Genomic DNA, 24,165 nt, shown 5'->3' on the forward strand with positions numbered 1-24,165 from the left:
CCCCTCACTTTAAATCTGGAGGTGTCTTTGGGTCTAAAATGAGTCTCTTGCAGACAGCATATCAGTGGGTCTTGTTTTTTTATCCAATCTGATACCCTATGTCTTTTGATTGGGGCATTTAGCCCATTTACATTCAGGGTAACCACCGAAAGATATGAATTTAGTGTCTTGGCCTGTTTTGTAACAGCACCTGGTACAAAGTAAGCACTAAGCACCCAATAAGTATTTACTGAATAGAATGAATGAGTGAATGAATGAATGAAACTAACTTTTAAACCTGGTAAGACCTAACACAACTCTTGGCATGAAAAGATACTAATACAGGTTTGTTAGTTTAGATTAAAAAGCAGCAAAATCCCAGTAGGGGATTATAACTCAGTTACAATTAAGAGAAACCAAAGTGAAACTGGCTTAGAAATGAAAAGACGGACACCTGGGTGGCTCAGCCAGTTGAGTGTTGTACTCTTGATTTCAGCTCAGGTCCTGATTTCAAGGGCATGAGATTGAGCCCAGAGCCCAGCCTAGCACTGGGCTTCGTGCACAGTGGGGAGTCTGCTTCTCTCCCTCTCCCTTTGCCCCTTCCCCTGTGCTCTCTCTCTCTCAAATAAATAAATCTTAAAAAAAAAAAAAAGAAATTCCAAAAAAAAGAAAAGAAAAATGTAGGGATACCTGGCTTGCTCAGTTGGTAGAGCATACAACTCTTGACCTCAGGGTCATGAGTTCAAACCCTCTATTGGGCTTAGACCTTATTTTAAAAAAAGAAAAAGAAAGAAAAAAATTTAATTGGAAAACTGAGCAATCAGATATAGCAAGTTCCAGGGATTTAAATGTATCACCAGAAAGTATATTTCTCTAATTCTGGCTTCTGCCTTCCTCCGTTGGCTTCATTCTGTGCCCCTCGTGGTGGCATAATGGCTACACAGCTCTAGCCCTCACCCAATCCTCTCAGCTGCCCCAGGAGAGAAAACTTCTCTTCCCAATGGACCCCACAAAAGCCTCAGGATTCACTCTGATTGGACCAACTTTGATCTCTAAACCAACCACTGTGACCAGAAGATGGAGATAGGTTATGGACCAGGTCCAAGTTATATGCCAACCCCTTGAACTAAAAGTGAGGTCAGCTCCATCCAAACTAGAGGGAATGGGAGGAGAATGTGGTTTCCCAGGGGAAAATCAAGGTTCTATATCCAGAAGGTGGGGAAATAGGTACAGAGCAGGTAAAAAACTATACAACCCAGCATGGAGCTGGAACCCCAGGCCCAGAGCCCATCTCTGAGTAGGAACTAAGGGCTGGAAAAACCCTCTGGGAGGGACAGACTAGAACCTGAGGTCCTGCCAAATTCCCTGAGGCTTCAGGCCAGGCTCGGCTGTTTCTCACACATGTCTCTGGACACACAGGAGCAAAGTTAAAGGTTCTGGAGGAGGCCGTGGCTGCCCTGGAAGCTCAGTGTCGGGCAAAGGAGGAGCGCCGGATCGACCTGGAGCTGCGACTGGTGGCTGTGAAGGAGCGCTTGCAGAGATCCCTGGCAGGGGGCCCAGCCCTGGGACTCTCCGTGGGCAGCAAGAACAAGAGTGGGGTGAGTCCATGCCCTTCTGGGCCAGAGGCAGCTGCTTCTTAATCCCCTCACAAGCTATAGATCTTCATGATCACTCTTTGGGGGTAGGGATTATACTTATTAACAGATGAGCAGGCGAACACCCAAAGAGAAGCGGGAACATGCCAAAAGAGAGCCTCCCAAAGAGCAGGTGGCACTGCTAGGGAGGGGACTCTCAGAGCAGGTTCCGCCTGTGTTGTCTCCCCCCGCAGCCCTGCCGTTTTATCCTGAATGTGATCCGAGAAGTAGCCTTTGGGTTACTGATAAGTATAACTATGATATGTTGAGTAAGAATAACAATTGTGTGTTGAACAGTAACCATAGGTCAGTACAGCATTTTAACTTCTGTTATCTCATATGATCTTCACGGTAGTCCTGGGAGGTAGAGCTAGGTGTATTGGCACCACTGGACGTACAAGGAAACGGAGGTAGAGATGTTGAAGGACTTACTCAAGGTCATTCAGTTAAGTAGGAGGCAGGATCCGCAATCCAGGAAGTCTGACTCCAGAGCCTGGTGTTAGCCACGGTACACATGCCCTGTCTTAGGGCCCCCGGTGTACCAGGCCATCCTCTGGGCTTTGCAGATCCATCATCTCCAGTGCTCCAAGCAACCCTGCAAGGTAGATACTCTCACCCCGACTGAGAACCGCCCAGGGAGAACTTGGCTGACCTCCGTCTCCATCTGAGTGTCTCAACCTCAGCACTACTGACATTTGGGGCCAATAATTCTTTTTATAGGGGACTGCCGTGTGCATTGTCGGATGTTTAGCAGCATTCCGGGCCTCTACCCGCTAGATGTCTGTAGCTCCACACCCAGCTGACAACTAGCAATGTCTCCAGAAATTGCCAAACGTCCCCTGGAAGGGCAAAATCACCCCCATTTGGGAACCACTGGTCTAAATTACCAAGAGTCCCATGTGTTATTCTTTCTCATAGCACTTAGCCACAATTTATGTAAACGTGTGTATATGGATATACGTGTGTGTGTATGTGTGTGTATTTATGTGTCCTTACTTGTCTAATGTCTGTCTCCCCCACTGGATTGTATTTTTATTAAAAATTGGACTATGTCTGTTTTATCATTATAGCCTTAGCCTTTTACAGAGTCTGCAGATTAGGAGTGCAACAAATGTTTGTTGAATGAATAAAAGTTATGCCTGCTTTCAGACAAGGACATGGAGACTCAGAGAGATGAAATAACTTGTCTGATAGATTTGAGTTGTCACTGGGAACTGCATTCTTACTGTTGTTGTCCGAGGCCTCATTGCCTGGTCAGACCACACCCGATGTCTCCGAAGCTAGGCCGTTCCTTCTGCCCCCCTGCTTCTTCTCCATGGGGCTTTCCAACCTCAGTTACAGATGAAGAGCTTAAAGGACAAAGGCAAACCCACAGAGGGCTGGAGGAGGAGCTAGAAGTGGTTCACTCATCCCAGCTGCTTCCTCACCAGTGTGCCCTGAAATTCACATTCCAGATGGCTTTTCCCACTACTTGTGATCCTTTTTGCTGGCCTTTGGAGATAAAGAGAAGTCTTCTCTAAATTCCCTGCAGGCTTAGCCGTTAATATGCCACACTTAAGGAACTACATCCAGTAACGTACTAAGCAATTATCTGGAAAAGTTAAGGGGTGAAGGCACTACAGAAGAGAAGGAATACAGGGGAAGGTGAAGAGAGAGGGCGGTGGGGTTTGAATCCCGGCTCTCCCACTCACCAGCTGTGTGACCTTGAGCAGTGACTTGACCTTCCCATTTTCCTTACCTGCAAAATAGGATGCTTAATAATGGTACCTACTTCAGAGGCTTGGAAAGGCTAAATGAGCTAATCCACACAAAGCCTGGTGCATATGAGGGGTCAGTAATTTTAGACGTCATTACTTTTATTCCAAGGCCCTCAAGTGGTCTTCCTTCCCTCGCCCTGTTTGGTGCTGGCATGTGTGCACAGCGCCTTCTATTTGCATGCTTTGGAGGGCAAGCCAGTGTGGGTAGCCATCATTAGGCCTCACCTATGTAACTATTTCTCCTCATCAACAGGAAACTGCAAATAAACCCCAGAACAATGCCCCAGAGCAACCTCTCCCTGTCAACTGTATTTCTGAGCTGAGGAAGAGAAGCCCATCCATCGTAACCTCCAACCAAGGAAGGGTGCTACAGAAAGCCAAGGTACAGCAATAGCTCAGCGAATTAAAATCCAGAGATCTGGCAGCCTCCTTTCCATGGAACCTCACCAAGAGGTTCTCGGCCCCACCTCTTCCGGTTCAAAGTCCCAGGCTCACTCCTGATACTGGCCCACAGTCCGATCCTCTTGGGGCCAGCTGTGTTCCAGAACTTTTGGGATTTTAGAAAGGTAATACAGTACATATACTGTATATGATGAAAAACCCCAAAAACTTCTCAGGAAGTACCCTGAAAGCACACATGTTAAGAATTCTACAAGAAGGCACGTGAATATTCACACCATGTGGAGTAGATTATAAACAGCCTCACATCAGTTCAGGTCAGGTTTTGCACCAATTGTGTTTGTGCCAAAACACTTGAGAAAAATCTTGGTTTCAGGGCTTTCTGGATTTCAGAATTGGGGATAAGAAATTGTGGACTTGAGGGGTACCTGGGTGGCTCAGTTGGTTAAGGATCTGCCTTCAGCTCAGGTCATGATCCCAGCGTCCTGGATGGAGCACTTCTTTGGGCTCCCTGCTCAGCGGGGAACCTGCTTCTCCCTCTCCCCTTGCTCCTCCACCCTGCTCATGCTCTCTCTCTCTTTCTCTCTCAAATGAATAAATAAAATCTTAAAAAAAAAAGAAAGAAATTGTGGACTTGAAAAACAAACACCTGAGCATTAGGACATGAGATTAGAGAAGTAACCAGCCAGAGACTGGATCATCTAGACTATACAGCAGCAAACTTTGTCTATAAAGGTAAATATTTGAGAGCTTGTGGACCACAGAGTTTCTTTCAGGATGAGTCAGCTCTGCCACTGTAGCAGGAAAGTAGACAACTTGTAAACAAATGATGGACATGGCTGTGTCCCAATAAAACTTTATTTATGGACACTGAGATTTGTATTTCATACCATTTTCACATGTCGAGAAAAATTATTCTTTTGATATGTTTTCAAACATTTAGAAAGGTAAAAACCATTCTTAGTTGATGGGTGTTACAAAAACACACAGTGTGCCAGATACGGCCTGTAGGCCAGTTTGTTTCTCTTTGATCCTTGTAGGCCATTGGAAGAACTGTGAATTTTGTTCTAACATAATGGAAAGTCATTGGCAAGTTTTGAGCAAAAAATCTGTGGATATGAATTACATTTTTAAAAGACCATTCTGGGGGGGCGCCTGGGTGGCTCAGTTGGTTGGGCAACTGCCTTCAGCTCAGGTCATGATCCTGGAGTCCTGGGATCGAGTCCCGCATCGGGCTCCCTGCTCGGCAGGGGGTCTGCTTCTCCCTCTGACCCTCTTCCCTCTCGTGCTCTCTGTCTCTCATTCTCTCTCAAATAAATAAATAAAATCTTTAAAAAAAAAAATAATAAAAAAATAAAAATAAAAATAAAAGACCATTCTGGGGATGCCTGGGTGCCTCAGTCAGTTAAGCATCTGCCTCAGGCTCAGGTCATGATCCCAGGGTCCTGGGATGGAGCCCCACATTGGGCTCCTTGCTCAGCGGGGAGCCTGCTTCACCCTCTGCCTGCTGCTTCCCCTGCTTGTGCTCTCTCTCTCTGACAAATAAAATCTTAAAAAAAATTTTTTTTTAAATAAATAAATATTTAAATAATAAAAAATAAAATAAATAAAAAATAAAAGACCATTCTGGGGGTGCCTGTGTGGCTCAGTTGGTTAAGGGTCAGACTCTTGATTTAGGCTCAGGTTGTGATCTCAAGGTCATGATCTCAGGGTCTTGAGGTCGAGCCCCGCATCAGACTCCACGCTGGGTGTGGAGCCTACTTAAGATTCTCTCCCTCTCGGGCGCCTGGGTGGCTCAGTTGGTTAAGCGACTGCCTTCGGCTCAGGTCATGATCCTGGAGTCCTGGGATCGAGTCCCACATCGGGCTCCCTGCTCAGCAGGGGGTCTGCTTCTCCCTCTGCCCTCTTCCCTCTCGTGCTCTCTGTCTCCTCCCCCTGCCTCACGTGTGCTCTCTCTCTTAAAAAAAAAAACCATTCTGGAACAATGTTGAGAGCTGATAAGGGGATAGGGGAAACCAGTTAGGAGTCATCCAGATGAGAGATGAGAAGGGTATAGTGGGGGTGATTCGAAGTGGCTGGCTTTGGAGGTAAGGCCAAAGGATTTGCTGATGGGGATGTGGAGGATGAGGAGAAGAAAGGAATCAAGGATGACTCCTAAGTCATTGCCCTGAGCAGCTGCAGTTTAGATGGTGAAGACTGGGAGAAGAGCAGCAGGTTGGGAGTGGGGAATCCTCCTAGCAAGAATGTTTGAGCCATCCCATTTTACCCAGGTTCACACCATCACCTCCAGAGCTGGCTGAAAACCCTATGCATCATTTGTGGGTAAAAAGCCATTCACTACTGGCCAGGACTTCAGTATCCCTCCCAGATGAAGCCCTACATGGCTCCAGGGGAAAGAGGGGAGCCAGGTGGGCTGCCTGCCTTCACCCTTCCTTGCCAAACTGCTTTGTCTTCTCTCTCCTCAGCCTCCTACCTCACCCCACCCCAGCATTAGAGCCAAGCAGAGACTAGCCTCAGTTTCCTTGTCTGAGAAAGACAAACTTTGTGATATTTGAGCACCCATAAAGATGAGGCCCAGAGTGGAGAAAGGACTTACCCACAGCTACCAAAGGAGGGTAAGACTAGGACCCGTGGCTCTCTAATCTGGCCAGTGGAGATCTTTATGTAATTAGGTACAGTGGAATGTTTTTATTCTGCAAGTCACACTAGAATATTCAGCAACCTGATTTTTCTTGTCTTTCTGGACTTCAGGAATGGGAAATGAAGAAGACCTAGAAAAAGGATGAAGATTTCATTCCAAAGGAAATACAAGATTGTATTGGAAACACTTTTTTCACAAGGAGATACCAGAACACTGGAAGTAGCCCCCACTGGAAGTAGCCTCTCCAGGGCACCCAAGAGACCAGCCTTTATTGTCTGCATGATTACAGGGGATATGGGGAGGGAAGAAGTGGAAGGGAAGAGGGACATGGAGGGTGTCCTTGTCACTTCCCAGAGGGTGGAAAACAGGGGTGGAGGGAGATAGAAATCTGCACGGTTGTAAAGGTTTTGTTAAATGTCTTTGCCCTCACTGCTGAAGAAGAAATGAAAGCACATGCGAATAAGCCATTCCATCCCATTCTAGCGTCCCACTCCCAGGCTGTAGGGCAGAGGAAGACAGTGCTTGAAGCATCGGTAGGTAGTACCGTACAAAGAGACAAGCCTTGATCATCTGCTCACACTTGTGCCATTTGGATTCATATTGGGCATCCGTGACAACCTCTGGGCAACATAAAGAGGCCAAAAAATCAATAGAATTTCCCTGCCTGCGTAAAGGTGAACAAAAGCTACAGACAACATGCAAATTCTGCAATCATTCCTTATGTGCTTCAGAACTGGGCAGATGTGGCTACCAGAACCCCGCATTTGAGTTGTTTTCAAATTAGAGATCTGATACGCAGCAGGCGAGGGGAGGTTCAGCAGCGGACTTATTTTCAGGTCACAGTGAGAGTGACAGGAACGTGGATTTCTAACGTCCACAGGATGTTGCAGGCATTGGAGGGTGGGGTCATTTGTGGTCAGTCAGGTCCTTTACCTATTTCATATGACACTCAGGCTCCAGGAGCTAGGACTAGAAATCCAACTGATGCTCAGTATGTCTTTATCTTGATTTTGCACTTGAGGGCTCTCCAGTCTGCACTTCATATCTGCTGTCAGGGAGAACCAAAGGACAGTGGCTCATTTCTGCCAGGAGTGCCTTTTACTAACACTTCATACTTTTATAGGGAAGCAAGAACCTCAAGTCTTGGGCACTCCCCTTACTGTGCCACTCATTACTTTCTCAAGACTGTAGGCACTTTTTAGGTCTTTACATTTCCTTCCAAAAAAGATAAAACCTGTTAACTGTTAAGAGCTCAAAGGTTAGCTCCAGGAGAGAGAAAGAAAATCCCAGAATAACCTTTGGACACTTTGCTGGAGGTTTCACGTACTTTACCCTACCTAGGGCTTTACATACTTTTGCCTTATCCCAACTTTACCACTCTTTGAGGTAGCTGGAGACCAGAACAGGGAAAATAACCTGACCAAAATCACCTAGCTGGTCAGAGGCAGAGCAAAAGGCTTAGGGCCTATGAGCCTGGATCCACACAGGGCTGGGTTTGAGCCCTGCCTCTGCCACTAACCAGCTGGTGAGTCTGGGAAAGTCACTTGATCTCTCTGATTCTTGTTTTCTTTATCTGTGAAACCCAGGTTGACAGTTCCATTTTCCTCCCAAGACTATTGGGGAAACTCAATGAGATAGTATATGGGAAACATCTTGCACACTGTCTGAGAAATAGGAAATGCTCAGTCGATAGTGGCTCTTATTATTAGCTAGATAAGAAATGTCCGACTAAAACTCCCGTGTTCTTTCCACTGAAGAAATGTTTATATGGTAATCAAAGCCATCAAAAAGCTAAAAAACAACTAATCCATAACTGACAGTTTTCATCCAGATTCCACTTAAACATCTTCAATGAAAAAGCAGCGCACATAATCTGGATTGTTAATGTTCTTTCTAAAAATGTGGATCCTAGAATGACACCCAACACTCCAGTTATGTCCTCAGCATGTATTCTTCCTCATGCAGTTATTTGGGGGTTGAGCATTTTTCCCCACCGATAGATCTTGGGGATCATTGATAGGGGGAACACTACAGAATTAATAATAAACATTTATTGAACACTCCATGCCTCAGGCACTGTGTTCACAAGGTTCACAAGCACACAACCTGTGCAGTCACAAAGATTAGTAAGGCCCTGGGCTTGGTTTAATGCTCTGCTCTTACCCTCTTAATAATTTTTGAACAAGGGGTGTCACATTTTCCTTTTGCTCTTTAAATTGTGTAGCCAGTCCTGGTGCTAACTAATCACTTTTCCAGGCATCATCCCTTTTGTTTTCACTAAAACTCTGTGAGATAGGCTCTATTATCTCAGTTTTCAGTGAGGGAAACTGAAGCCCAGAGGGGTTATGTAACTTGCAGGAGCCCACAGGAAGTGGTGGAGGCAGCAGCCCTTCCTCTTAGTTCCAAGGTTCCATTTCATCCATGCCTTACCCCACCACCCCTCTTGCACTGCAGCATTCAGAAGCACACTAGCACTTAATAAATAGATGAATGATGGATGTACATATGCAGCATATTTGGTAGAAGTCAGTTAGCTAAGAGAAGTGTAAACAAAATGGCTAAAGCATAGATGCCAGTCCTCATCTGTTAAAATGCTTTGTTTGGTTTTTTGTTTTTGTTTTTGTTTTTTTTCAAGGTATAGGCTCATGGCTCTAGGGTGGATTTGAAGCTCCATCCTTCCTGACACTGCCAAGTTTTGGGACTATCAGATTTCTAGTGTTCCTGGATCCTCAGTGGGGGACCCTGAGCAGGTGTACCAACCCCTCTGAGCCTCACTTTTCTCAAATGTAAAAGGGGATCATAATCCCTCCTTGACCCACGTTGCCCTTCTCCTGAGGCCAAAAGGAAGCATCAGGTGTTGGTTACAACACATTTGGGCTGGGCCACGAATAGAATAAAAAGATGCAAAAGTCTCCAGCTCTGTTCTCAGGGAACTCACAGACAAGCAGAGAGAAAATTTGACCCAAATAGCTACAGTACAAGTAAAAGCCATGTTATGGTGATGAGGGCACACTTCCCATTCCTTACCTTAAGGACTACCCAGTAACTGGTCTGGCAACTCCAAGTGCCCTCAACCCTAATCACCAATCTATCCTCACTTCCTGACAGTTTTCCATACTAAATCTCTCTAAAATTCATCCACTTCCTCCTATCTCCACTGACATCAACCATTAATTCATTCAACAAATATTTGTTGAGAACCTACTATGTATACCTACTGTACTAGATGTCAGAAATCATGACTGTGAACAAGACACGCACCCTCTTGCTCAAACTCTAGTTGGGAGAACAAACAAAAAGAAAACAAACAAATAAAATACAAATATGGAACGAGAAATGTGCTAGACACACCTAAAATAGTAGCTACTTTAGATAGGGTGTTACAAAGGTCTATTAAGGGGTCTCCAGGACAGAATACAGCCCTCCCTTGCATGGACTAGTACAACAGCTTGTCTCCCTACCTCTTTGCTTAGACCCAGCAATCTCCATCATACAGGAGTCAAAGCGACCCATTAAACATGTAAAGGTTTTGTAACGTGTTCCCATTGCAATGAGAGTTAAGACTCAAGTTCATTCAACAAAAAATTTGTGTACTACATTAAGACACTGTTTCATCGTTCATTGGCAATAACCAACTCCTCTCTGCCCTAATGGAGTTCACATTCCAGTGAAGGGAAATGAGAAAATACACAACATTTAAAAACATAGCGAAGTCAGAAAACAAGGGAACTGGAGAAAAAAGCAGGGAAGAGTGATGGCGGAATTGGGCTTCAAGTTTTTTAAATCCCTCGCGTGATCTGTTCCACTAACTGTGTTGTGTTGCCTGGCCCTCTTTCCCCCATAGTTCAGCGCCTTACTCGCAATATACTCTCCCTCTGGACTGGTCTTTGCAGATGCTGTTTACCTCTACCTGAACCACTTTCCTCCTCTTTTCATCTACTCATTCTTCAGCTTTCAGTTCGAGTATTTCCTCTGGGGAAACTGCCCACACTTGGCCACAGCGTATTCCACGCTTCCGCGGCACCACGCCCCCACCTTTAACCACCAGTCATATTTTGACTTGAAGTCGCGTTTGCATTCACTTATTGTTTACAATTTCACGGAAGCTCCTTGAGGGTACAGCTGCGATCCCCCGTGCTGGCGGCGGATTTCGCGACCAGCACCGAGCCTAAGTCCCGCCACAGAAACCCGTCCTACGCGCCCAACACGCTGGGGACCGGAAGTGTCGCGTTCGGTCGGAGACACCGGATAGGCACCAGCACCGCGCGCGCACTGACAACCGGAAGTGTGGCGTTGGAGTCCGAGGCCCTGGGCTGGGAGCGCCCGCAGAGGCTGCCGGGAAGCGTGGTATGTCGCTTATCTCGTCATTTGGAGCAAGTGCGCCTGCGCTGCCTCCGTCAGCCGAGATCGGGAATATGGCCGCGCGGTCCGTATGGGCGGTCCGGCGGCTGTTGCAGCGCCTCCTGGCCTCGAGTGCCGCGTCCGAAGGCAGGTGAGCCAGGCAGGCCGCGGGTCGGGGGTTGAGGATAGTGCGAGACAAGAAAGCTGGAAGGGCGGTTGTGGGCTGGAGGGCGCGAGATGACCCACCAAGCCTCTCGGCTGTCCGATCCGGCGCTCACGGCCCCATTTTACAGAGAAGGAAACTGAGGCACACAGCCGCGCCTCCTTGCTAGGCCAAGGAAGAGCCGAGGTCACGTTCCTCGGAAGTGGGAACTCTTCAGCCTCGAGCATCGACTGAATTGGGGATGTACGTGTCCCGGCCCTTTTCTCTCCAGCTGAGGTGTCTGCAGTTAAATTGGAATTCTCCCCGCTGACTCCCTGTGTGACCCTAGGCCAGTCCCTTCCCCATTATCTCGGCTTCGCTTCACCTGTCGGTAAAAGGAGGGCGGTCGACTTGGTCTCCAAACGGCCCTTCCACCTGCCCTCGGGAGTCTTTGTAGTTGCATTTGCTGCTTTTCACCATCGGCTGCGGCACCTTTTATTGATTACTTACGCTGACTCTAGAACTCTCAGGATTGTTCTTTTTATTCTCCCATTCAGTCGAAAAAACTGAGATTTGGAAAAGTTCGGTAACTTTCCCAAACTCAAATACTCTGTAATGGTGGAACCCAGATTAGAAACCAGTCAGGACTCTAGAATCGGCGCTTTTAATTAGTAAGCAACGTTAATTATTCTGAGGGGCGACTCTGTGTTTGACTGTTTCTCAGAAAGTATAAAAATGAGTGAACTGTGGGGTAAGGTTGGACTTCTGAAATGTAAATTAAGCTGCGGGGAATCCGGGAATTGCGCATAACTATTTGTCACCTTTTTATTTTAACACACTTGACCTAGCACCTGGGTGCCAGATTGAATTCAGGGTTTCGGACTTTTTAAGTCTTTTTGGCAGTCTGTGATGTAGGGAAGTGACCAGAAGAAAAAAGTTTGCTTCTGATAAAATTTCCCCTCACTCCAGTTCTGGAGCAGGAAGAATTGAAGGGATCAGCCTCAACTGTCCTCTTCAGACTTGGGCTTTGGCCATTTTCTCTTTAAACTGGCCCTGGGAGTGTTATGACCTACTTTCAATTGGATAAATGTAGTTTGTTAGGAGTTTAGGAGGAAGGAGGTACTTCACCCTGTGTGATTTGCCCCAGATCTAAGGTGACCATATTTTCTGAACCAAAAATGTGGAACCACATATAATCTGACACCAGATTGTAATAATTGAGTTCAGGCCTGGCCTGGAAAGTCTGGGGCATAAAAGTCATCTTGCCCATAGCTTTCTACTGACTGTTCCCTCTCCTTTTTTTTTTTTTAATTTAAAAGATTTTATTTATTTATTTGACAGAGAGAGACACAATGAGAGAGGGAACACAAGCAGGGGGAGTAGGAGAGGGAGAACTAGGCTTCCCGCTGAGCAGAGAGCCTGATGCAGGGCTCGATCTCAGGACTCTGGGATCATAACCTGAGCCGCAGGCAGCCACTTAACCAACTGAGCCACCCAGGCGCCCCACCCTCTCCCTTTCTTGAAGCAAACTCATTTTACCCCCTTTAAATCTTTGCACGGATGTCACCTCAATGACTGCTCTTCAATATATGCCAGTTTATATGAGTAAATTATTTGTTTTAAAGATCTTTTGTACTCACAGATTGATTTTGTTGATTTTACTTCGAATCAGATTATGGGAATCCAGAAAGTGTAATGGAAACTTCCTTGAAAGAGGAGTCAGAACTGCTATAAGCCAAGATTTGTAAAGTAGCCCCTGCCCTAAATTTCTTCCTTTGTAAACAACTATATGTCAGACATTTGAGCTGTATGAAATTGTAGATGACAAACATGATTGAATATAAAGGTCCATTTTATTCACCTGTTTATAGTTCACAGTCTGGAACGTATAGTGTTTTATAAGTATTTAACTGACTTGATTTTACACAGAAGTGAGTTCTCAACTCAGAATTTCTCTTAACACAGGTTCTCTTTTTTAAGAGCCTTACTTCAGAGCTTGTCAAGAAAGCTATAGAATTCTAGGCCTAACTCCAGTTTGACACAGTCCCTTTGCTGGGCTTAATTTTCCCTATGTGTAAAATGAAGGATTGAATCAGAAATTATTTGTGTTTTGAATTCCCGCTTCTGATATGGCCCCTCTGGTTCTGGGCATTAGAACTTGGTTTTCTCTTACTGACTTTTGTGTCCCCACTTCTGGCTATTCCTCCTGCCTTGTGTTCAGTATCCTGATTCAACAGAATACTAGCTATGTCATCTTAAGCAAGTCATAAGCCTCTCTGAGCCTCAGTTTTCCCATTTATAAAATTGAGATGATAGGGGCGCCTGGGCGGCTCAGTGGGTTAGACATCTGCCTTGGCTCAGGTCATGATCTCAGGGTCCTGGCGTCAGGCTCCTTGCTCAGCTGGGTGTCTGCTTCTCCCTCTCCCTCTGCCCCTCCCCACCACTCGTGCTGTCTCTGTCTCAAATAAATAAATAAAACCTTTTTTAAAAAAAAATTGAGATGATAATATAATTTCTCTCATACACCGTGAGATGTAAAGATGATTTACGTAAAACCTGACAACGGTGTCTGGCACTTAGTAAGCCCTTTCTAAGTGTTGGTGTTGTTACTGTGACCGCAAGCAGTTTGTCTGTGTGTGATGGCATTTCTTCATGTGCCCCCTCCCTCCCACTTAAGGGGATGGCCACATCCTTTCAGCACCGCCACCCAGAGAACTGCTGGTGAGGACTGCAGTTCTGAGGACCCTCCCGATGAGCTTGGGCCCTCTCTGGCCGAACGAGCCTTAAAGCTGAAAGCTGTGAAACTGGAGAAGGAAGTCCAGGACTTAACAGTGAGTAGATTTTGTCTGTCCCTCACATCCCCTCTCTGGTTTAAATATCCACGTACAGTTTTTGTGTCCTTTTTTTAAATTAAATTTCGTCTCATTGGCTCTTTACCTCTCCCCCCATCTCCACTGTCCTGCTAGGTATACTAGGCAAAGTAGTCTCTCGTAGTTAAAAACATGTTATGTCACAGTACTTACATACCAGAGGAAGCTCAGGGCCTGGCATGTAGTAAAACCTCTATAGATATTTGTTGAATGAATATGTCATTTATCATTGTACTCTGCCAGTCAGACTCCATCTGGCATACTCTGCCATACCGGGGTGACAGACAAGCTTTGAGGGCGATAATTAGAGTAGTTCCAAAGCAAGGCCACCCAGAATGGTAAGGAGGTAGCAAAGCATGTCTTGTGAGAGCAATTAAAGGAATCAAGGATTATAAGAATGAAAGAGGAAAAGATTAAGGAGCTAAACTAACTGCCTTCAAAAGATGACACGTTTTTAAAACTTACTGTTTGTTGTCCTGGAGTTCAGCTCAACAAAAGAAAGGGTTGGCAGTATTGGCTGTGTCTGAAAAAGGAAGCTTGTGCTCAAGATAATGAGCTTGAAAACTGTTGTGAAGTGTTAAGAGTAGGAGGCTAAATGACAGCCTATCAGGGCTGCTGTGAAGAGTAAGTTCCTGCTTTGACGCGGGATTTGTAGTAGCTGATCGAAGATGCCTACAGCTCCTAAGTTTTGTTTTTATAAAAACCTATCCCAAGGGTGAAGTTTGTAAAGTAAGCAAAAACATTCTTTTCCACCAGCAAGCATGTATTTTCTGATCATTTTGACTTTGCTTTTGGTGTCAGATGAGATACCAGAGAGCTGTAGCCGATGGTGAAAACATAAGGCGGCGAACCCAGAGATGTGTAGAAGACGCCAAGATATTTGGTGAGAGATTTATTTGTGATAAAAACTAAAATACCTTTGAGTTTGGGACACCTGGGTGGCTCAGTCGGTTAAGTGTCCGATTCTTGGCTTCGGCTGAGGTCATGATCTTAGTCGGAAGGTTGAACCCCGCGTTGGGCTGTACACTGGGAATGGACCCTGCTTGGGATTCTGTCTCTCCCTCTGCCCGTCCGCCCCCTGCATGCAGGCACTCTATCTCAAAAAAAAAAAAAAAACAACCTTTTAGTTTAAGGATACTTACTAGCAGTTTTGCAAACTGAACATAGTAAAAAACACATCTAGGTCCTAAACCAATCCTACCCTGCCCTTCCACTCTTGCCATATGTTTTCTAAGATCTTTATTGGGAATGTTGCCAAGTCAACCATTTGCTAAAATAATGCTTGCCTTTGTTTTGACCAAAACCTTTGTTACTTTATTTTTCAAGCATGTACACTTAACATTCTAGTGCTTATACAATCAATTCTGTTTAACTCATTAATAAACAAGTGAATCATTAAGATGTTCAGAGGAGAATCCAAAGAACAAGACGCATGGGCAATCAGGAATACTAAAATTTGCTTCGTAGACGCAAAACTGGTCTATATCCATAGTGCAGTAATCAACTGTATCTCCACCAGAGAGATGAAGTGGACAAAAATCATTTTCATTACTGTGGACACTACAACTATTTTCACTACTATGGACAAAAATCATTTGCATTACCATCAGTATTTACAACTTACTAAGTTATAAAATAACTCAAAAGACAAAGGCTCGGACCATATGGAAGCAGATAACTCTGGAAGTTGTTACTAGATCACATCTATTTTTTCACTGATGACCGAATAATCTTTTTGGTCAATTTGAAGTGTTTCAGGGGTGCCTGGCTGGCTTTGTGGAGCATGCAACTCTTGATCTCTGGGTTAGGCTTTTGAGCCCCACATCGGGTGTAGAGATTACTTAAAAATAAAATCTCAAATATATATATATACGTTTGAAGGCCTCACATTTAAAAAAATAAAAAATAAAGTCTTACAGAAATTTTTCTCTGAACACACAACATCTCGTTCCAAACGTGTTCATGAAAGTGTTAGTAATGGATTGAAGGGTAGAGGGCAAATCTGTGATTACTTGCCTTGGCTCATAATTTCATACAGAGCATTATACTTTGACTTCACATAGAATGAAGGTGCTTGAGGAGCCCTTGGATTTTATGTAGTCCAATCTCCTTTTACAAGTGAGCTGAAAAAATTCATTGGTGACAGAGACATGAGTCCATTGTCTCCTGACCCCCAGTCTATTAGTCTTTTCCCTATGTCACACTAGTTCCTGTTCTCTGGATTTTATCTGCTATCTGTGCATAGGATTCACTTCATTCCTATCCTGTCCCGTCCAGCCCCAGTGCTTTGGCATAGCCTTCTGCTTTTCATTCAGTGCTAGAGACATCACATTTCAAGGCTATGAGTATCAGCTTAAGTACTGACCCCCAAATTGTATTACTGATGTTTCATCCAAGTTTTAGTGTCTTATTTCCAACCATCAGGACAGGGCTTAGCAAATTACAGCCTGTGTGTTAGTCCATAAATACAGTTCTGAATTTCATTATTAAAAATCTATAGAAATAAATTTTCTCATTTATTAAATAATCATCTACATAAGATCCTTGATTTTTGCCTCTTGTCCCACAAAACCTAAAATATTTACTATATGGCCCTTTAGGAAAAGTCTGCTCACCTTTGAGCTACAAGGAATTTCTGTAGCAAATAAACCAGCTGGTTTCTGGGGAAGACCTCTTGCCTGCTTGAGGGGAACAGGGTAAAATGGCTTACCAGAAGTCAAGCTTTGATGGGGTATATCAGTTATATCAATTTCCTCAAGAATTGATAAGGTTCCCAGGAACAAACAAGTATTAGCTAAGCTCAAAATAATTTGATAATCTAATGTATTCATTTAGAGAGCAAAATGTGTCTAGCAGTATGCCACCTAAGTTATTTGCTTGGGTCATTTCCTTCTAGTGGCCAGGAATACTTAGAAAAATTGAAGATTGGTCAGGGAGCATGGAGGTAGAAAAAAAGCAGAAAGCTTTTATTGTGTTTAGTTAATATGTAGTATAGCATAATGACCCTCCTTCCAGGAATAGTTTTGTCTCAGTAACTCTTCTCTTAAACAGGTCATAAAGATTCTCCCTCACCCCCCACTCCCAAGAAATGGTGCAGACACCAACTTCCTACTGAAGTAACAGTAATTAGAATAGAATCAGAGACTGAACCCCTCACTATACACAAGAGAACCTGGGTTTCTGTTTACCCAAATTCATACAACTTGACTGAACAGAAGCCAGGGTTCTTTGTACCATGGCAGTGTACAAGTCTCCCCAGAAGCCTGCTACTTTCAAAACTCTATTAGCATATATGTCTTCTTTTAATAGCCAGGAGATGCCTTTAGTACCCCGATTGATCTTTATGAGACATTCTTTTCTCTTGGGTGGAGTTTTTATCTAATCGGCATACTTCTCAAGCCTTTGGCAAATCTCTTCTACCTTTCCAGCTGATTTTATTAATAGCCATTAATATTTATGGCTGCCATCCCCGGTGGAGGTGGGGGGGGTATCTCGTGGAACTTTGATCACACCAAGTCTGGTTCCCTGGAAATGCCTGCTGGTTTTACTCTTTCCTCTCCTTCGCCTCCTCTTCTACACCAGACCAGGTCTCACCAGCATTCCTTCATTTGGTTCTCCTGTTTCTTCTGATATCTTCTCTTCCTGCCCATCTGTCATGCCCTAGCACCCCAAATCCATTATATACGTTCTTAGACTAATTTGAATCCTATTACACTTGTTTTTCTCAAGATGCTATAATGCATCTCTATCACCCAGAAGTTAAAGATAGAATTTCCACCTCTCTCAGTTGTTCCTTCCAGAATCTAGGCAGCAAGTCTAGAAAATTTCTTCTCCGTCATCTCTTTTATTGCTTCCCTGTAGATAATCTTCCTTTTTACCTCTGAATACAGTTAAGGTGGCTGCCTATTTTTTGACTCATGGCCTTAAAACTGTCCCTCGATTGGGATCCCTGGGTGGCTCAGTTAAGTGACTGACTTCGGCTCAGGTCATGGGATCAAGCCTCGGGCTTCCTGCTCAGCAGGGAGTTTGCTTCTCCCTCTCCCTCTGCCCCTCATGCCACTCGTGCATGCACTCTCCCCCGCCCGCCAATGAATAAATAATATCTTTAAAAAAAAAAACAAAACTGTCCCTGGATTAAAACCAGATGAACAAAAGCCTTCACCCTTCACTAGTTCCCACCAGGGCTTTGCTGTTATCATAGATATCTGTAATGATGACATTCCTTAACATTTCTGTAAGAAAAATCAAGATGCTACATTGGGAGTAATGAGATTTCTCAACAATTGAGTTTACTTTTAGAACAGTTCATATGACTAAAAAGATTTTAAAAGTTTTGTGGCCCATCTCCAGCAAATATATGTAACTTTCGAGCAGGCAGTTGGAGACTCATCTCATCTATGGAGTATCCTGCTTTCCTGTCCTTGTTTAGCCAATCCTCAAGAATAAACGATTCTTGAAGCTCCCTTAGCACGGTCTTGTCAACTAACTTTTGTATTATTGCCCCCTGCCCCATGAAATGCCAATATCTTGTCCCTATTGAGAATGTATGTCTTAGCAAAATTAAGACCTACAAGAATTTTCAAAATGTACATAACTCAGTATTAAAGGTGAATAGCAATAAAAATACAAGAAACAATGATCCAGTTTTTAAAGGACGGGTTTCTGAGCCTCCTGCGTGCAGACTTACCTAGTTCTTAGGTTCTCACCATCTTTCCCTTTCCCTAGTAGGCTTCCCAGTCATATGCCTTCCAAGAGAAACGCTGGTTTGTCAGTTGGGTAAGCTGATAATCGTTGATGATGATCCCTGGGTCCTGTGTGGCAATCCTCCCACTTCCTGGGGTATCCAGTATACCACCACTTCTCTGGGCCTTCCCCATACTTCACCCCCAAGAGCAAAGTGATTTCTTCACAAACAATAAAAGTGTCTGGTTTCTCTAGGAATTCAGAGTTTCTGCAAGGACCTGGTCGAAGTGGCAGACATTTTGGAGAAGACTAGAGAGTACATTTCTGAAGAAACAGAGCCTGGGGACCAGAAGCTCACTTTGGAGAAGATCTTCCGAGGCTTGTCACTTTTAGAAGCAAAGCTGAAAAGTGTGTTTGCCAAACATGGCCTGGAGAAGATGACACCCATCGGTGACAAATATGACCCTCATGAGCATGAACTCCTCTGTCACGTGCCAGCTCGTGTTGGGGTGCAGCCTGGCACCGTGGCGTTAGTAAGGCAAGATGGCTACAAGCTTCATGGCCGCACCATTAGACTTGCCCGGGTGGAAGTGGCAGTGGAGTCTCAGAGAAGACTATGAATGGGCCATGAGGAACCGAATGTTCTCCCAGGGTACAGTCACCTGTGTTTCCTTTATTTATTAAACTAGGTTTGTATTGTACATGAGGTACTTCATGTGATCTGTTTTGGATTTAGTCATATTGGCTTTATTTCTAAGATACTCTACTGATTTAATGTGACCTATTTGGTCTCATCAGAAGTCTTGCCATTGGGCATTTGAACAATGTGACAAGTGATCCTATGGCCTTTGTCCAAATATGTTTAAGAAAATTATTTTAAAATTGGTACTCTGATGACTATCAATTGAAAATCTTTTTAAAATGTGGAAATGAGTATATGCTTATGTATTTTCAACTGAATGTTTCTTTCTAATGGTCCCTATAACAGGAATTATATAGGATCTTGTATTTCATGGGAAAAGGAGATGGTAGGGATTGGTTCAACATCTGGGTGCTTAGATGATAAAGCTTTAGAGTTACATGAATTTAGATCATTTGGGTTGGTTTTTATACACATAGATTTTTAGGATTTCCCCTTTTTATTTTATTTTCCTTTTAGCCATCTTTTGTCCTTGTAGTCCCCACCAGGTAGGCCATATGCACACTCATTGTCCCTTTCCAATTCCCATTTACAAGGGCTAATTAAGGCCCAGACAAGACTTGGGAGCCAGAGCAGCATAATAGAGCTTAGGCTCTGTAGGCATAGAAATGAAGTATCAAGAAATTCAAGATACCAGGTTCCTTTCTAGCGAGTATGATCAAGAATCCTTGTGCTTTCTTTGCTGAGTTACCTTCCAGTAATTTTCGGCCTCCCTAGGTATATAATTATTTCAGGGAAACCAAGGCAGCACCAATAGCTAATGACCCAAATCAGTCTATGTAGGTAATTTACCTACAGCTTTTCTCTCCACTAGTCCTTAAATTTTCCACTTTGTCAGATTTGCCTCATCATCCTTTATTAGATTATGCAGGGAGGTGGTCAGGACAAAAATGTTAGGTTTCTACGATTTCTCATTTCATTTAGTTATGCTGAATTTTTTTATTTGGTACTCACAAATCACTACCTCTCTCACACTGATAAGCTTTATTTTCTAGTTTTCGTATCTTTCTTATATTACGTTTATTAACATCTAGCTGTCCTTTATGTATTGACCTCCTAGAATTAATGAGCCTATATGTTTTTTACTTTTTTTAGCCTTGCTTATGGCTGGTGTTCTGTAAAAGATTTGTTCAATAAATGAGCAAGTGAATGACCTATCAATCAGACTTTAGAAAGGAGGTCAATTATGGAGATTTTAATGTTAGAAGAGGCCTTAATGATGATCTCATCTCACCCTTTCAGCTTCTTAAGCATGAAAACGTCTTTTTGGGACTGGACTCAAAAAATGTCTAAAACTAGTAAACTAAATTTCAGTGAGAACTTGAATAAGGAACAACTAGATATTAACTTTAATCATTTAAGATCCAGCAGTTCTATAATGAACATGCAAATATGTCCCCAGTGGACAAAGATTGTTAGATGTCCAGATTGCATAGGTTCAGGCTTTTTAAGTTAGTTATCCATAACGTAAATCCATTTCTACTGGAACTTTATGACCCCATCCTGTGGAGTATTAAAAGTTATCCTCTTAGACATCATAGATAGTTCTAGCAGACTCCTCATATGTATCAATAAAGCCATCCCCCAGTGGGCCCTGCCATCTCCACCAGAATTAGATACTTAAAAAAAACAAATGAGTGCTCTTAAGAAGCAAACAAAAGACTGGTGGTAAGATTTTAAAACCAGAACCTCTTTGGGCTTTCCACTAAGTGCATACTGTAAATTTAATGAGCAGTTGGATTTCACAATAGGAATTTGTCTTTTTTTTTTTGCCTTCATTCCTTTGAGATTGACAGATGGTGGCAACAAGAAAAGGAGCCAATTGCAATTACCTATGTGTTCTTGAATTACTAGCTGTCATTATCAGTGAATTAGAACAACCATCATTTTAGGTATGGAATGTTCCAAGTACTTGAAGAGTTTTCTAATACTCCTTGCAAACTCCTGTTTTAGCAAGTAGATTGAGAATAACTTTAAGCTCTTTTATTATTCAGTAGTTATGCAGACTTAAAAGTGTAAATTTAGAAGATGGAGCTACAGTGGTAAGAATCCCAAAAACTTGGGCTTTTGGGAGCCAGAGCAGCATATTAGAGCTTAGGCTCTGGAGGCATAGACTTGAACATAAATCCCAGCCCAGTCACCTGTGTGATCTTGGGCCCCAGTCATTTCACCCTTCTGAGCCTGCTTCCTTGTTTGTACAATGATTATAATTCCCTCACAGTATTGTGAGGATTAAATGAAATGTGTAAATTGTCTACTGCAGTAGGCCCTCAAATATTTATTTTTATTACTTTTTATTATACATGTTATTTTGCCTATGTTTTTATAGCTGCCTAAAGTCTAGGGAAAGGGGAAAACTGGTTAAGTGCTGCTTCTCTATAAAAAAAAATTGTAATTTAATCAATCACAGTGACTTATTTTCCTTCTAGCTTCTGGTTTTTTCTGTTTTTTTAACTGTAATGCAAAAAATCCACACTTTTAGACTGGAGGAGCAAGAAAATTGTGTCTGTGCTCTTCTTTACTTTGATCTTGATGGTAAAGCGAAAAGATGTTGTAGGCCTGCAGATATGTAAGGAAGCTTTGGCTCACTTGAAGAGGGGATCCTGGTGTTTTAGTACATGGATTCTACAAACCTTGTACAGATTTTCTTCAGTGTCATAAGGGAATCAGTTTGATACTGATAAGTTAATTGGTGCTCTTTCATGGCAAAGGATCTGATAAGTGAAGAAAGGTTCTTGTACACTAAAGCAAATCAAATAGGGAAAACTAAGGATGAAATAGAATATTCAGAGGCAACTTCAATAAAACCTGAATTGACATAACTGCAGTTCGTGTGTTTAGTGTCTTTGTCTGCCTATATATTGACATTATGGTCCCTTCATTGACTGCTGACCCACCTAGTCGACGCTCAGCAGAGGTACCTTGAGATCCCACAGCGGCCCAGCCAAATGATGCAGTGTAGACATCATTCTACACCCTACCTTGGTGTTGAAGTCTTACCTGTTTTCCTACCTCCTTGGCCTTGCTTCATTCTGATTCTTATGTATTTCTTAGATCTGGACTCCTGTTTCTGCCTTCTTCTCTGGCATTGCCTTATTTTCTTACACTTTCTTCTTGGTTCTAATTGTCTTATCTGCTTCAACCACTTCACTTGAACTGCTGGACTTCTGATCCTCTCAACCAGATAACTGACATGTGGCCTTACTCAGATCTTCAGCTTCCATGAGTCCTTGCCAAGCTCTGCCTGGCTTTGTACATCTGCTTCTCAGCTGGCCTCTACATACCCAGCCTCCTGGCTGAGTGGCCCTCTTTGGAGCCAGCCTTTCCAGCAATTTGGCCTTGGATTTCATTACTCTTCCAATCTTGTCTGTATACCCTGGCTCCCTAATACATTGCTTCCCATAGTCCCAGTGCTAGGAAGTATACTCTTACTTGTATCCTCTCGGACTGTCCACATGGTCAGGTTCACTGTGGAGATTTTAAAACATGGCCCCAAATCTCCTTGAATCTGGACTTTGTGGATGACCAATAGAATGTAGAAGTGACTCCTGGTTTCTGGACCCAAACCGTCCTATCTCTGGATGTGTACCCTTAGAACTCAGCCTTCAAATTAAGGGCAAACTGAAGCAGCTTGTGGAGTGGAACCGGGCCCCAGCTGAGACTTCAGCTGATAGCCAACACCGTCTTGCCAGCCATCTCGAGTCATTTTGAAAGTGGATCCTCCAGCCCCTAGTGGAACAGCCCCATCTGACACCGCATGGAACAGAGATGAGCTGATCTCACCGAGCCCTGCCCAAAGCACGTATTTATGGGCAAAGCAAATGATTGTTACTTGTAGCCACTAAGTTTTCGGTTAGTTTGTTATGCAGCAACAGGGAACTTGATAGAGTCACCCAGCTTCACTCCTGGTCTCCTAGTGTAAACATCACTACTTCCTGAACAATAGACATGTTTTATTGGGAAGATGATTTTTCTCTGTTCCCATGCTTCTGCACCAGTAGGTTGGTTCAGTAATAAATATGTGAGGCCTTTTGTTTGGCAGGGGGGGGGGGGAGTGGAATTTTAGGGTTAGTAAAATTTACCTTACCAAAAAGCTACACGGATTGGATTAAGTCAGCACATAAGAGAACTTGGCACAAAGTAATTGATGAATGCTTATTTAACAAAAAATTTAAGGGAATATCTTGAGTCATTGGGAATGAACTTAAAAAGTTTTATTCTGACATAAACATTGCCAAAAAGATTTTTTTAAGATTATAAGAAATGCATGTTTGTTCGTCTACCACTTTACTAGTAACCAGTTTGGCAGTTTTATGACTCAGAGAGCTGACTTAGAATCCCAGCTGTATGCTCTTTTACTATCTTCTGAACCCTTTCAGTCTGCTCTCTTAGCCACAATCTGACGAATTAAATATGGGTTTCCCTTATCCTGAAACTCATCCCCAACTTTATTTTCTGCTAGAGGAATCTGTCCTTCACCATGTAATTAACTAACCACACTGAGCTGCTCTTGTTTTCTGAGGGTGAAAATGGGAGCGTATGCCTCCCTTCCTACCTTTCCTCCCTCTGAGAAGAGACTGGATGAAACCCTTCCCTTTGGATTAAGTAGAAGGCAGAGACACAAACTGCATGTAGAACCTGCAAATGCACGTCAGTGACAGCAGTCTCGAAAGCATCTGGCCTTGTTTCCACACACGCGGAGGGGAGCGTCCAGCCACCATGGCTGCCCACGCTTGGTCTGCAATTTGCTGCACTTGCAGACGCTGCCGAGCGGTATCACGTCCCTGATCTCATGTGACTGTCACAACCGCCTAGAAAGGGGAGAGCAGGGAAACCGAAGGAGACACAGAGACGGCCCGTTAGCGAGCTAGGAACTCGCAGTGGTTAGACTGGAACCGAGGTCGTCCGCCTCTCGCATCGATCTCCCCGCAGCCGGGCCCTGGTCCTGATGCTGAGCGCCGGGAGCGCGCACACCTGCGCGTGGGCAGGACGAGCCAGCCAATGGGGAGCCCGCATCCA

General features: G+C 43.8%; 2 protein-coding genes across 4 annotated transcripts in view; both read left to right on the plus strand.

Annotated features, from left to right (window-relative positions):
* The window catches only part of AFAP1L1 (actin filament associated protein 1 like 1), a 62,076-nt gene extending 52,754 nt beyond the window's left edge, over window positions 1-9,322 (plus strand). For all 3 annotated transcript variants that reach the window (XM_081826151.1, XM_081826152.1, XM_081826153.1), the window contains exons 17-19: window positions 1,399-1,577; window positions 3,624-3,752; window positions 6,521-9,322. In XM_081826151.1, the coding sequence (XP_081682277.1) occupies window positions 1,399-1,577; window positions 3,624-3,752; window positions 6,521-6,544 (332 nt within the window). In that variant the 3' untranslated portion in view covers window positions 6,545-9,322. The remainder of the gene's footprint in view (window positions 1-1,398; window positions 1,578-3,623; window positions 3,753-6,520) is intronic.
* Window positions 9,323-10,752: 1,430 nt separating this feature from the next.
* GRPEL2 (GrpE like 2, mitochondrial) lies at window positions 10,753-21,973 on the plus strand. The gene is made up of 4 exons (XM_081826154.1): window positions 10,753-10,902; window positions 13,571-13,724; window positions 14,565-14,646; window positions 18,702-21,973. Exons 1-4 carry the CDS (start codon window positions 10,760-10,762, stop codon window positions 19,064-19,066), a joined length of 744 nt encoding a protein of 247 aa, XP_081682280.1. The 5' UTR covers window positions 10,753-10,759; the 3' UTR covers window positions 19,067-21,973.
* The last annotated feature ends 2,192 nt before the right edge of the window (window positions 21,974-24,165 follow it).

The sequence above is a fragment of the Leptonychotes weddellii genome, chromosome 7 (genome assembly GCF_054177405.1).
Source record: "Leptonychotes weddellii isolate Sample4059 chromosome 7, ASM5417740v2, whole genome shotgun sequence".
In the NCBI taxonomy this organism is placed as follows: domain Eukaryota; kingdom Metazoa; phylum Chordata; class Mammalia; order Carnivora; family Phocidae; genus Leptonychotes; species Leptonychotes weddellii.

Coding starts and splice junctions, on each gene's coding strand:
- GRPEL2 (XM_081826154.1), top strand. CDS start 10,760: ATGTCGCTTATCTCGTCATTTGGAGCAAGTGCGCCTGCGCTGCCTCCG. Junction 10,903..13,570: donor AGTGCCGCGTCCGAAGGCAG/GTGAGCCAGGCA, acceptor CTCCCACTTAAG/GGGATGGCCACATCCTTTCA. Junction 13,725..14,564: donor AGGAAGTCCAGGACTTAACA/GTGAGTAGATTT, acceptor TTTTGGTGTCAG/ATGAGATACCAGAGAGCTGT.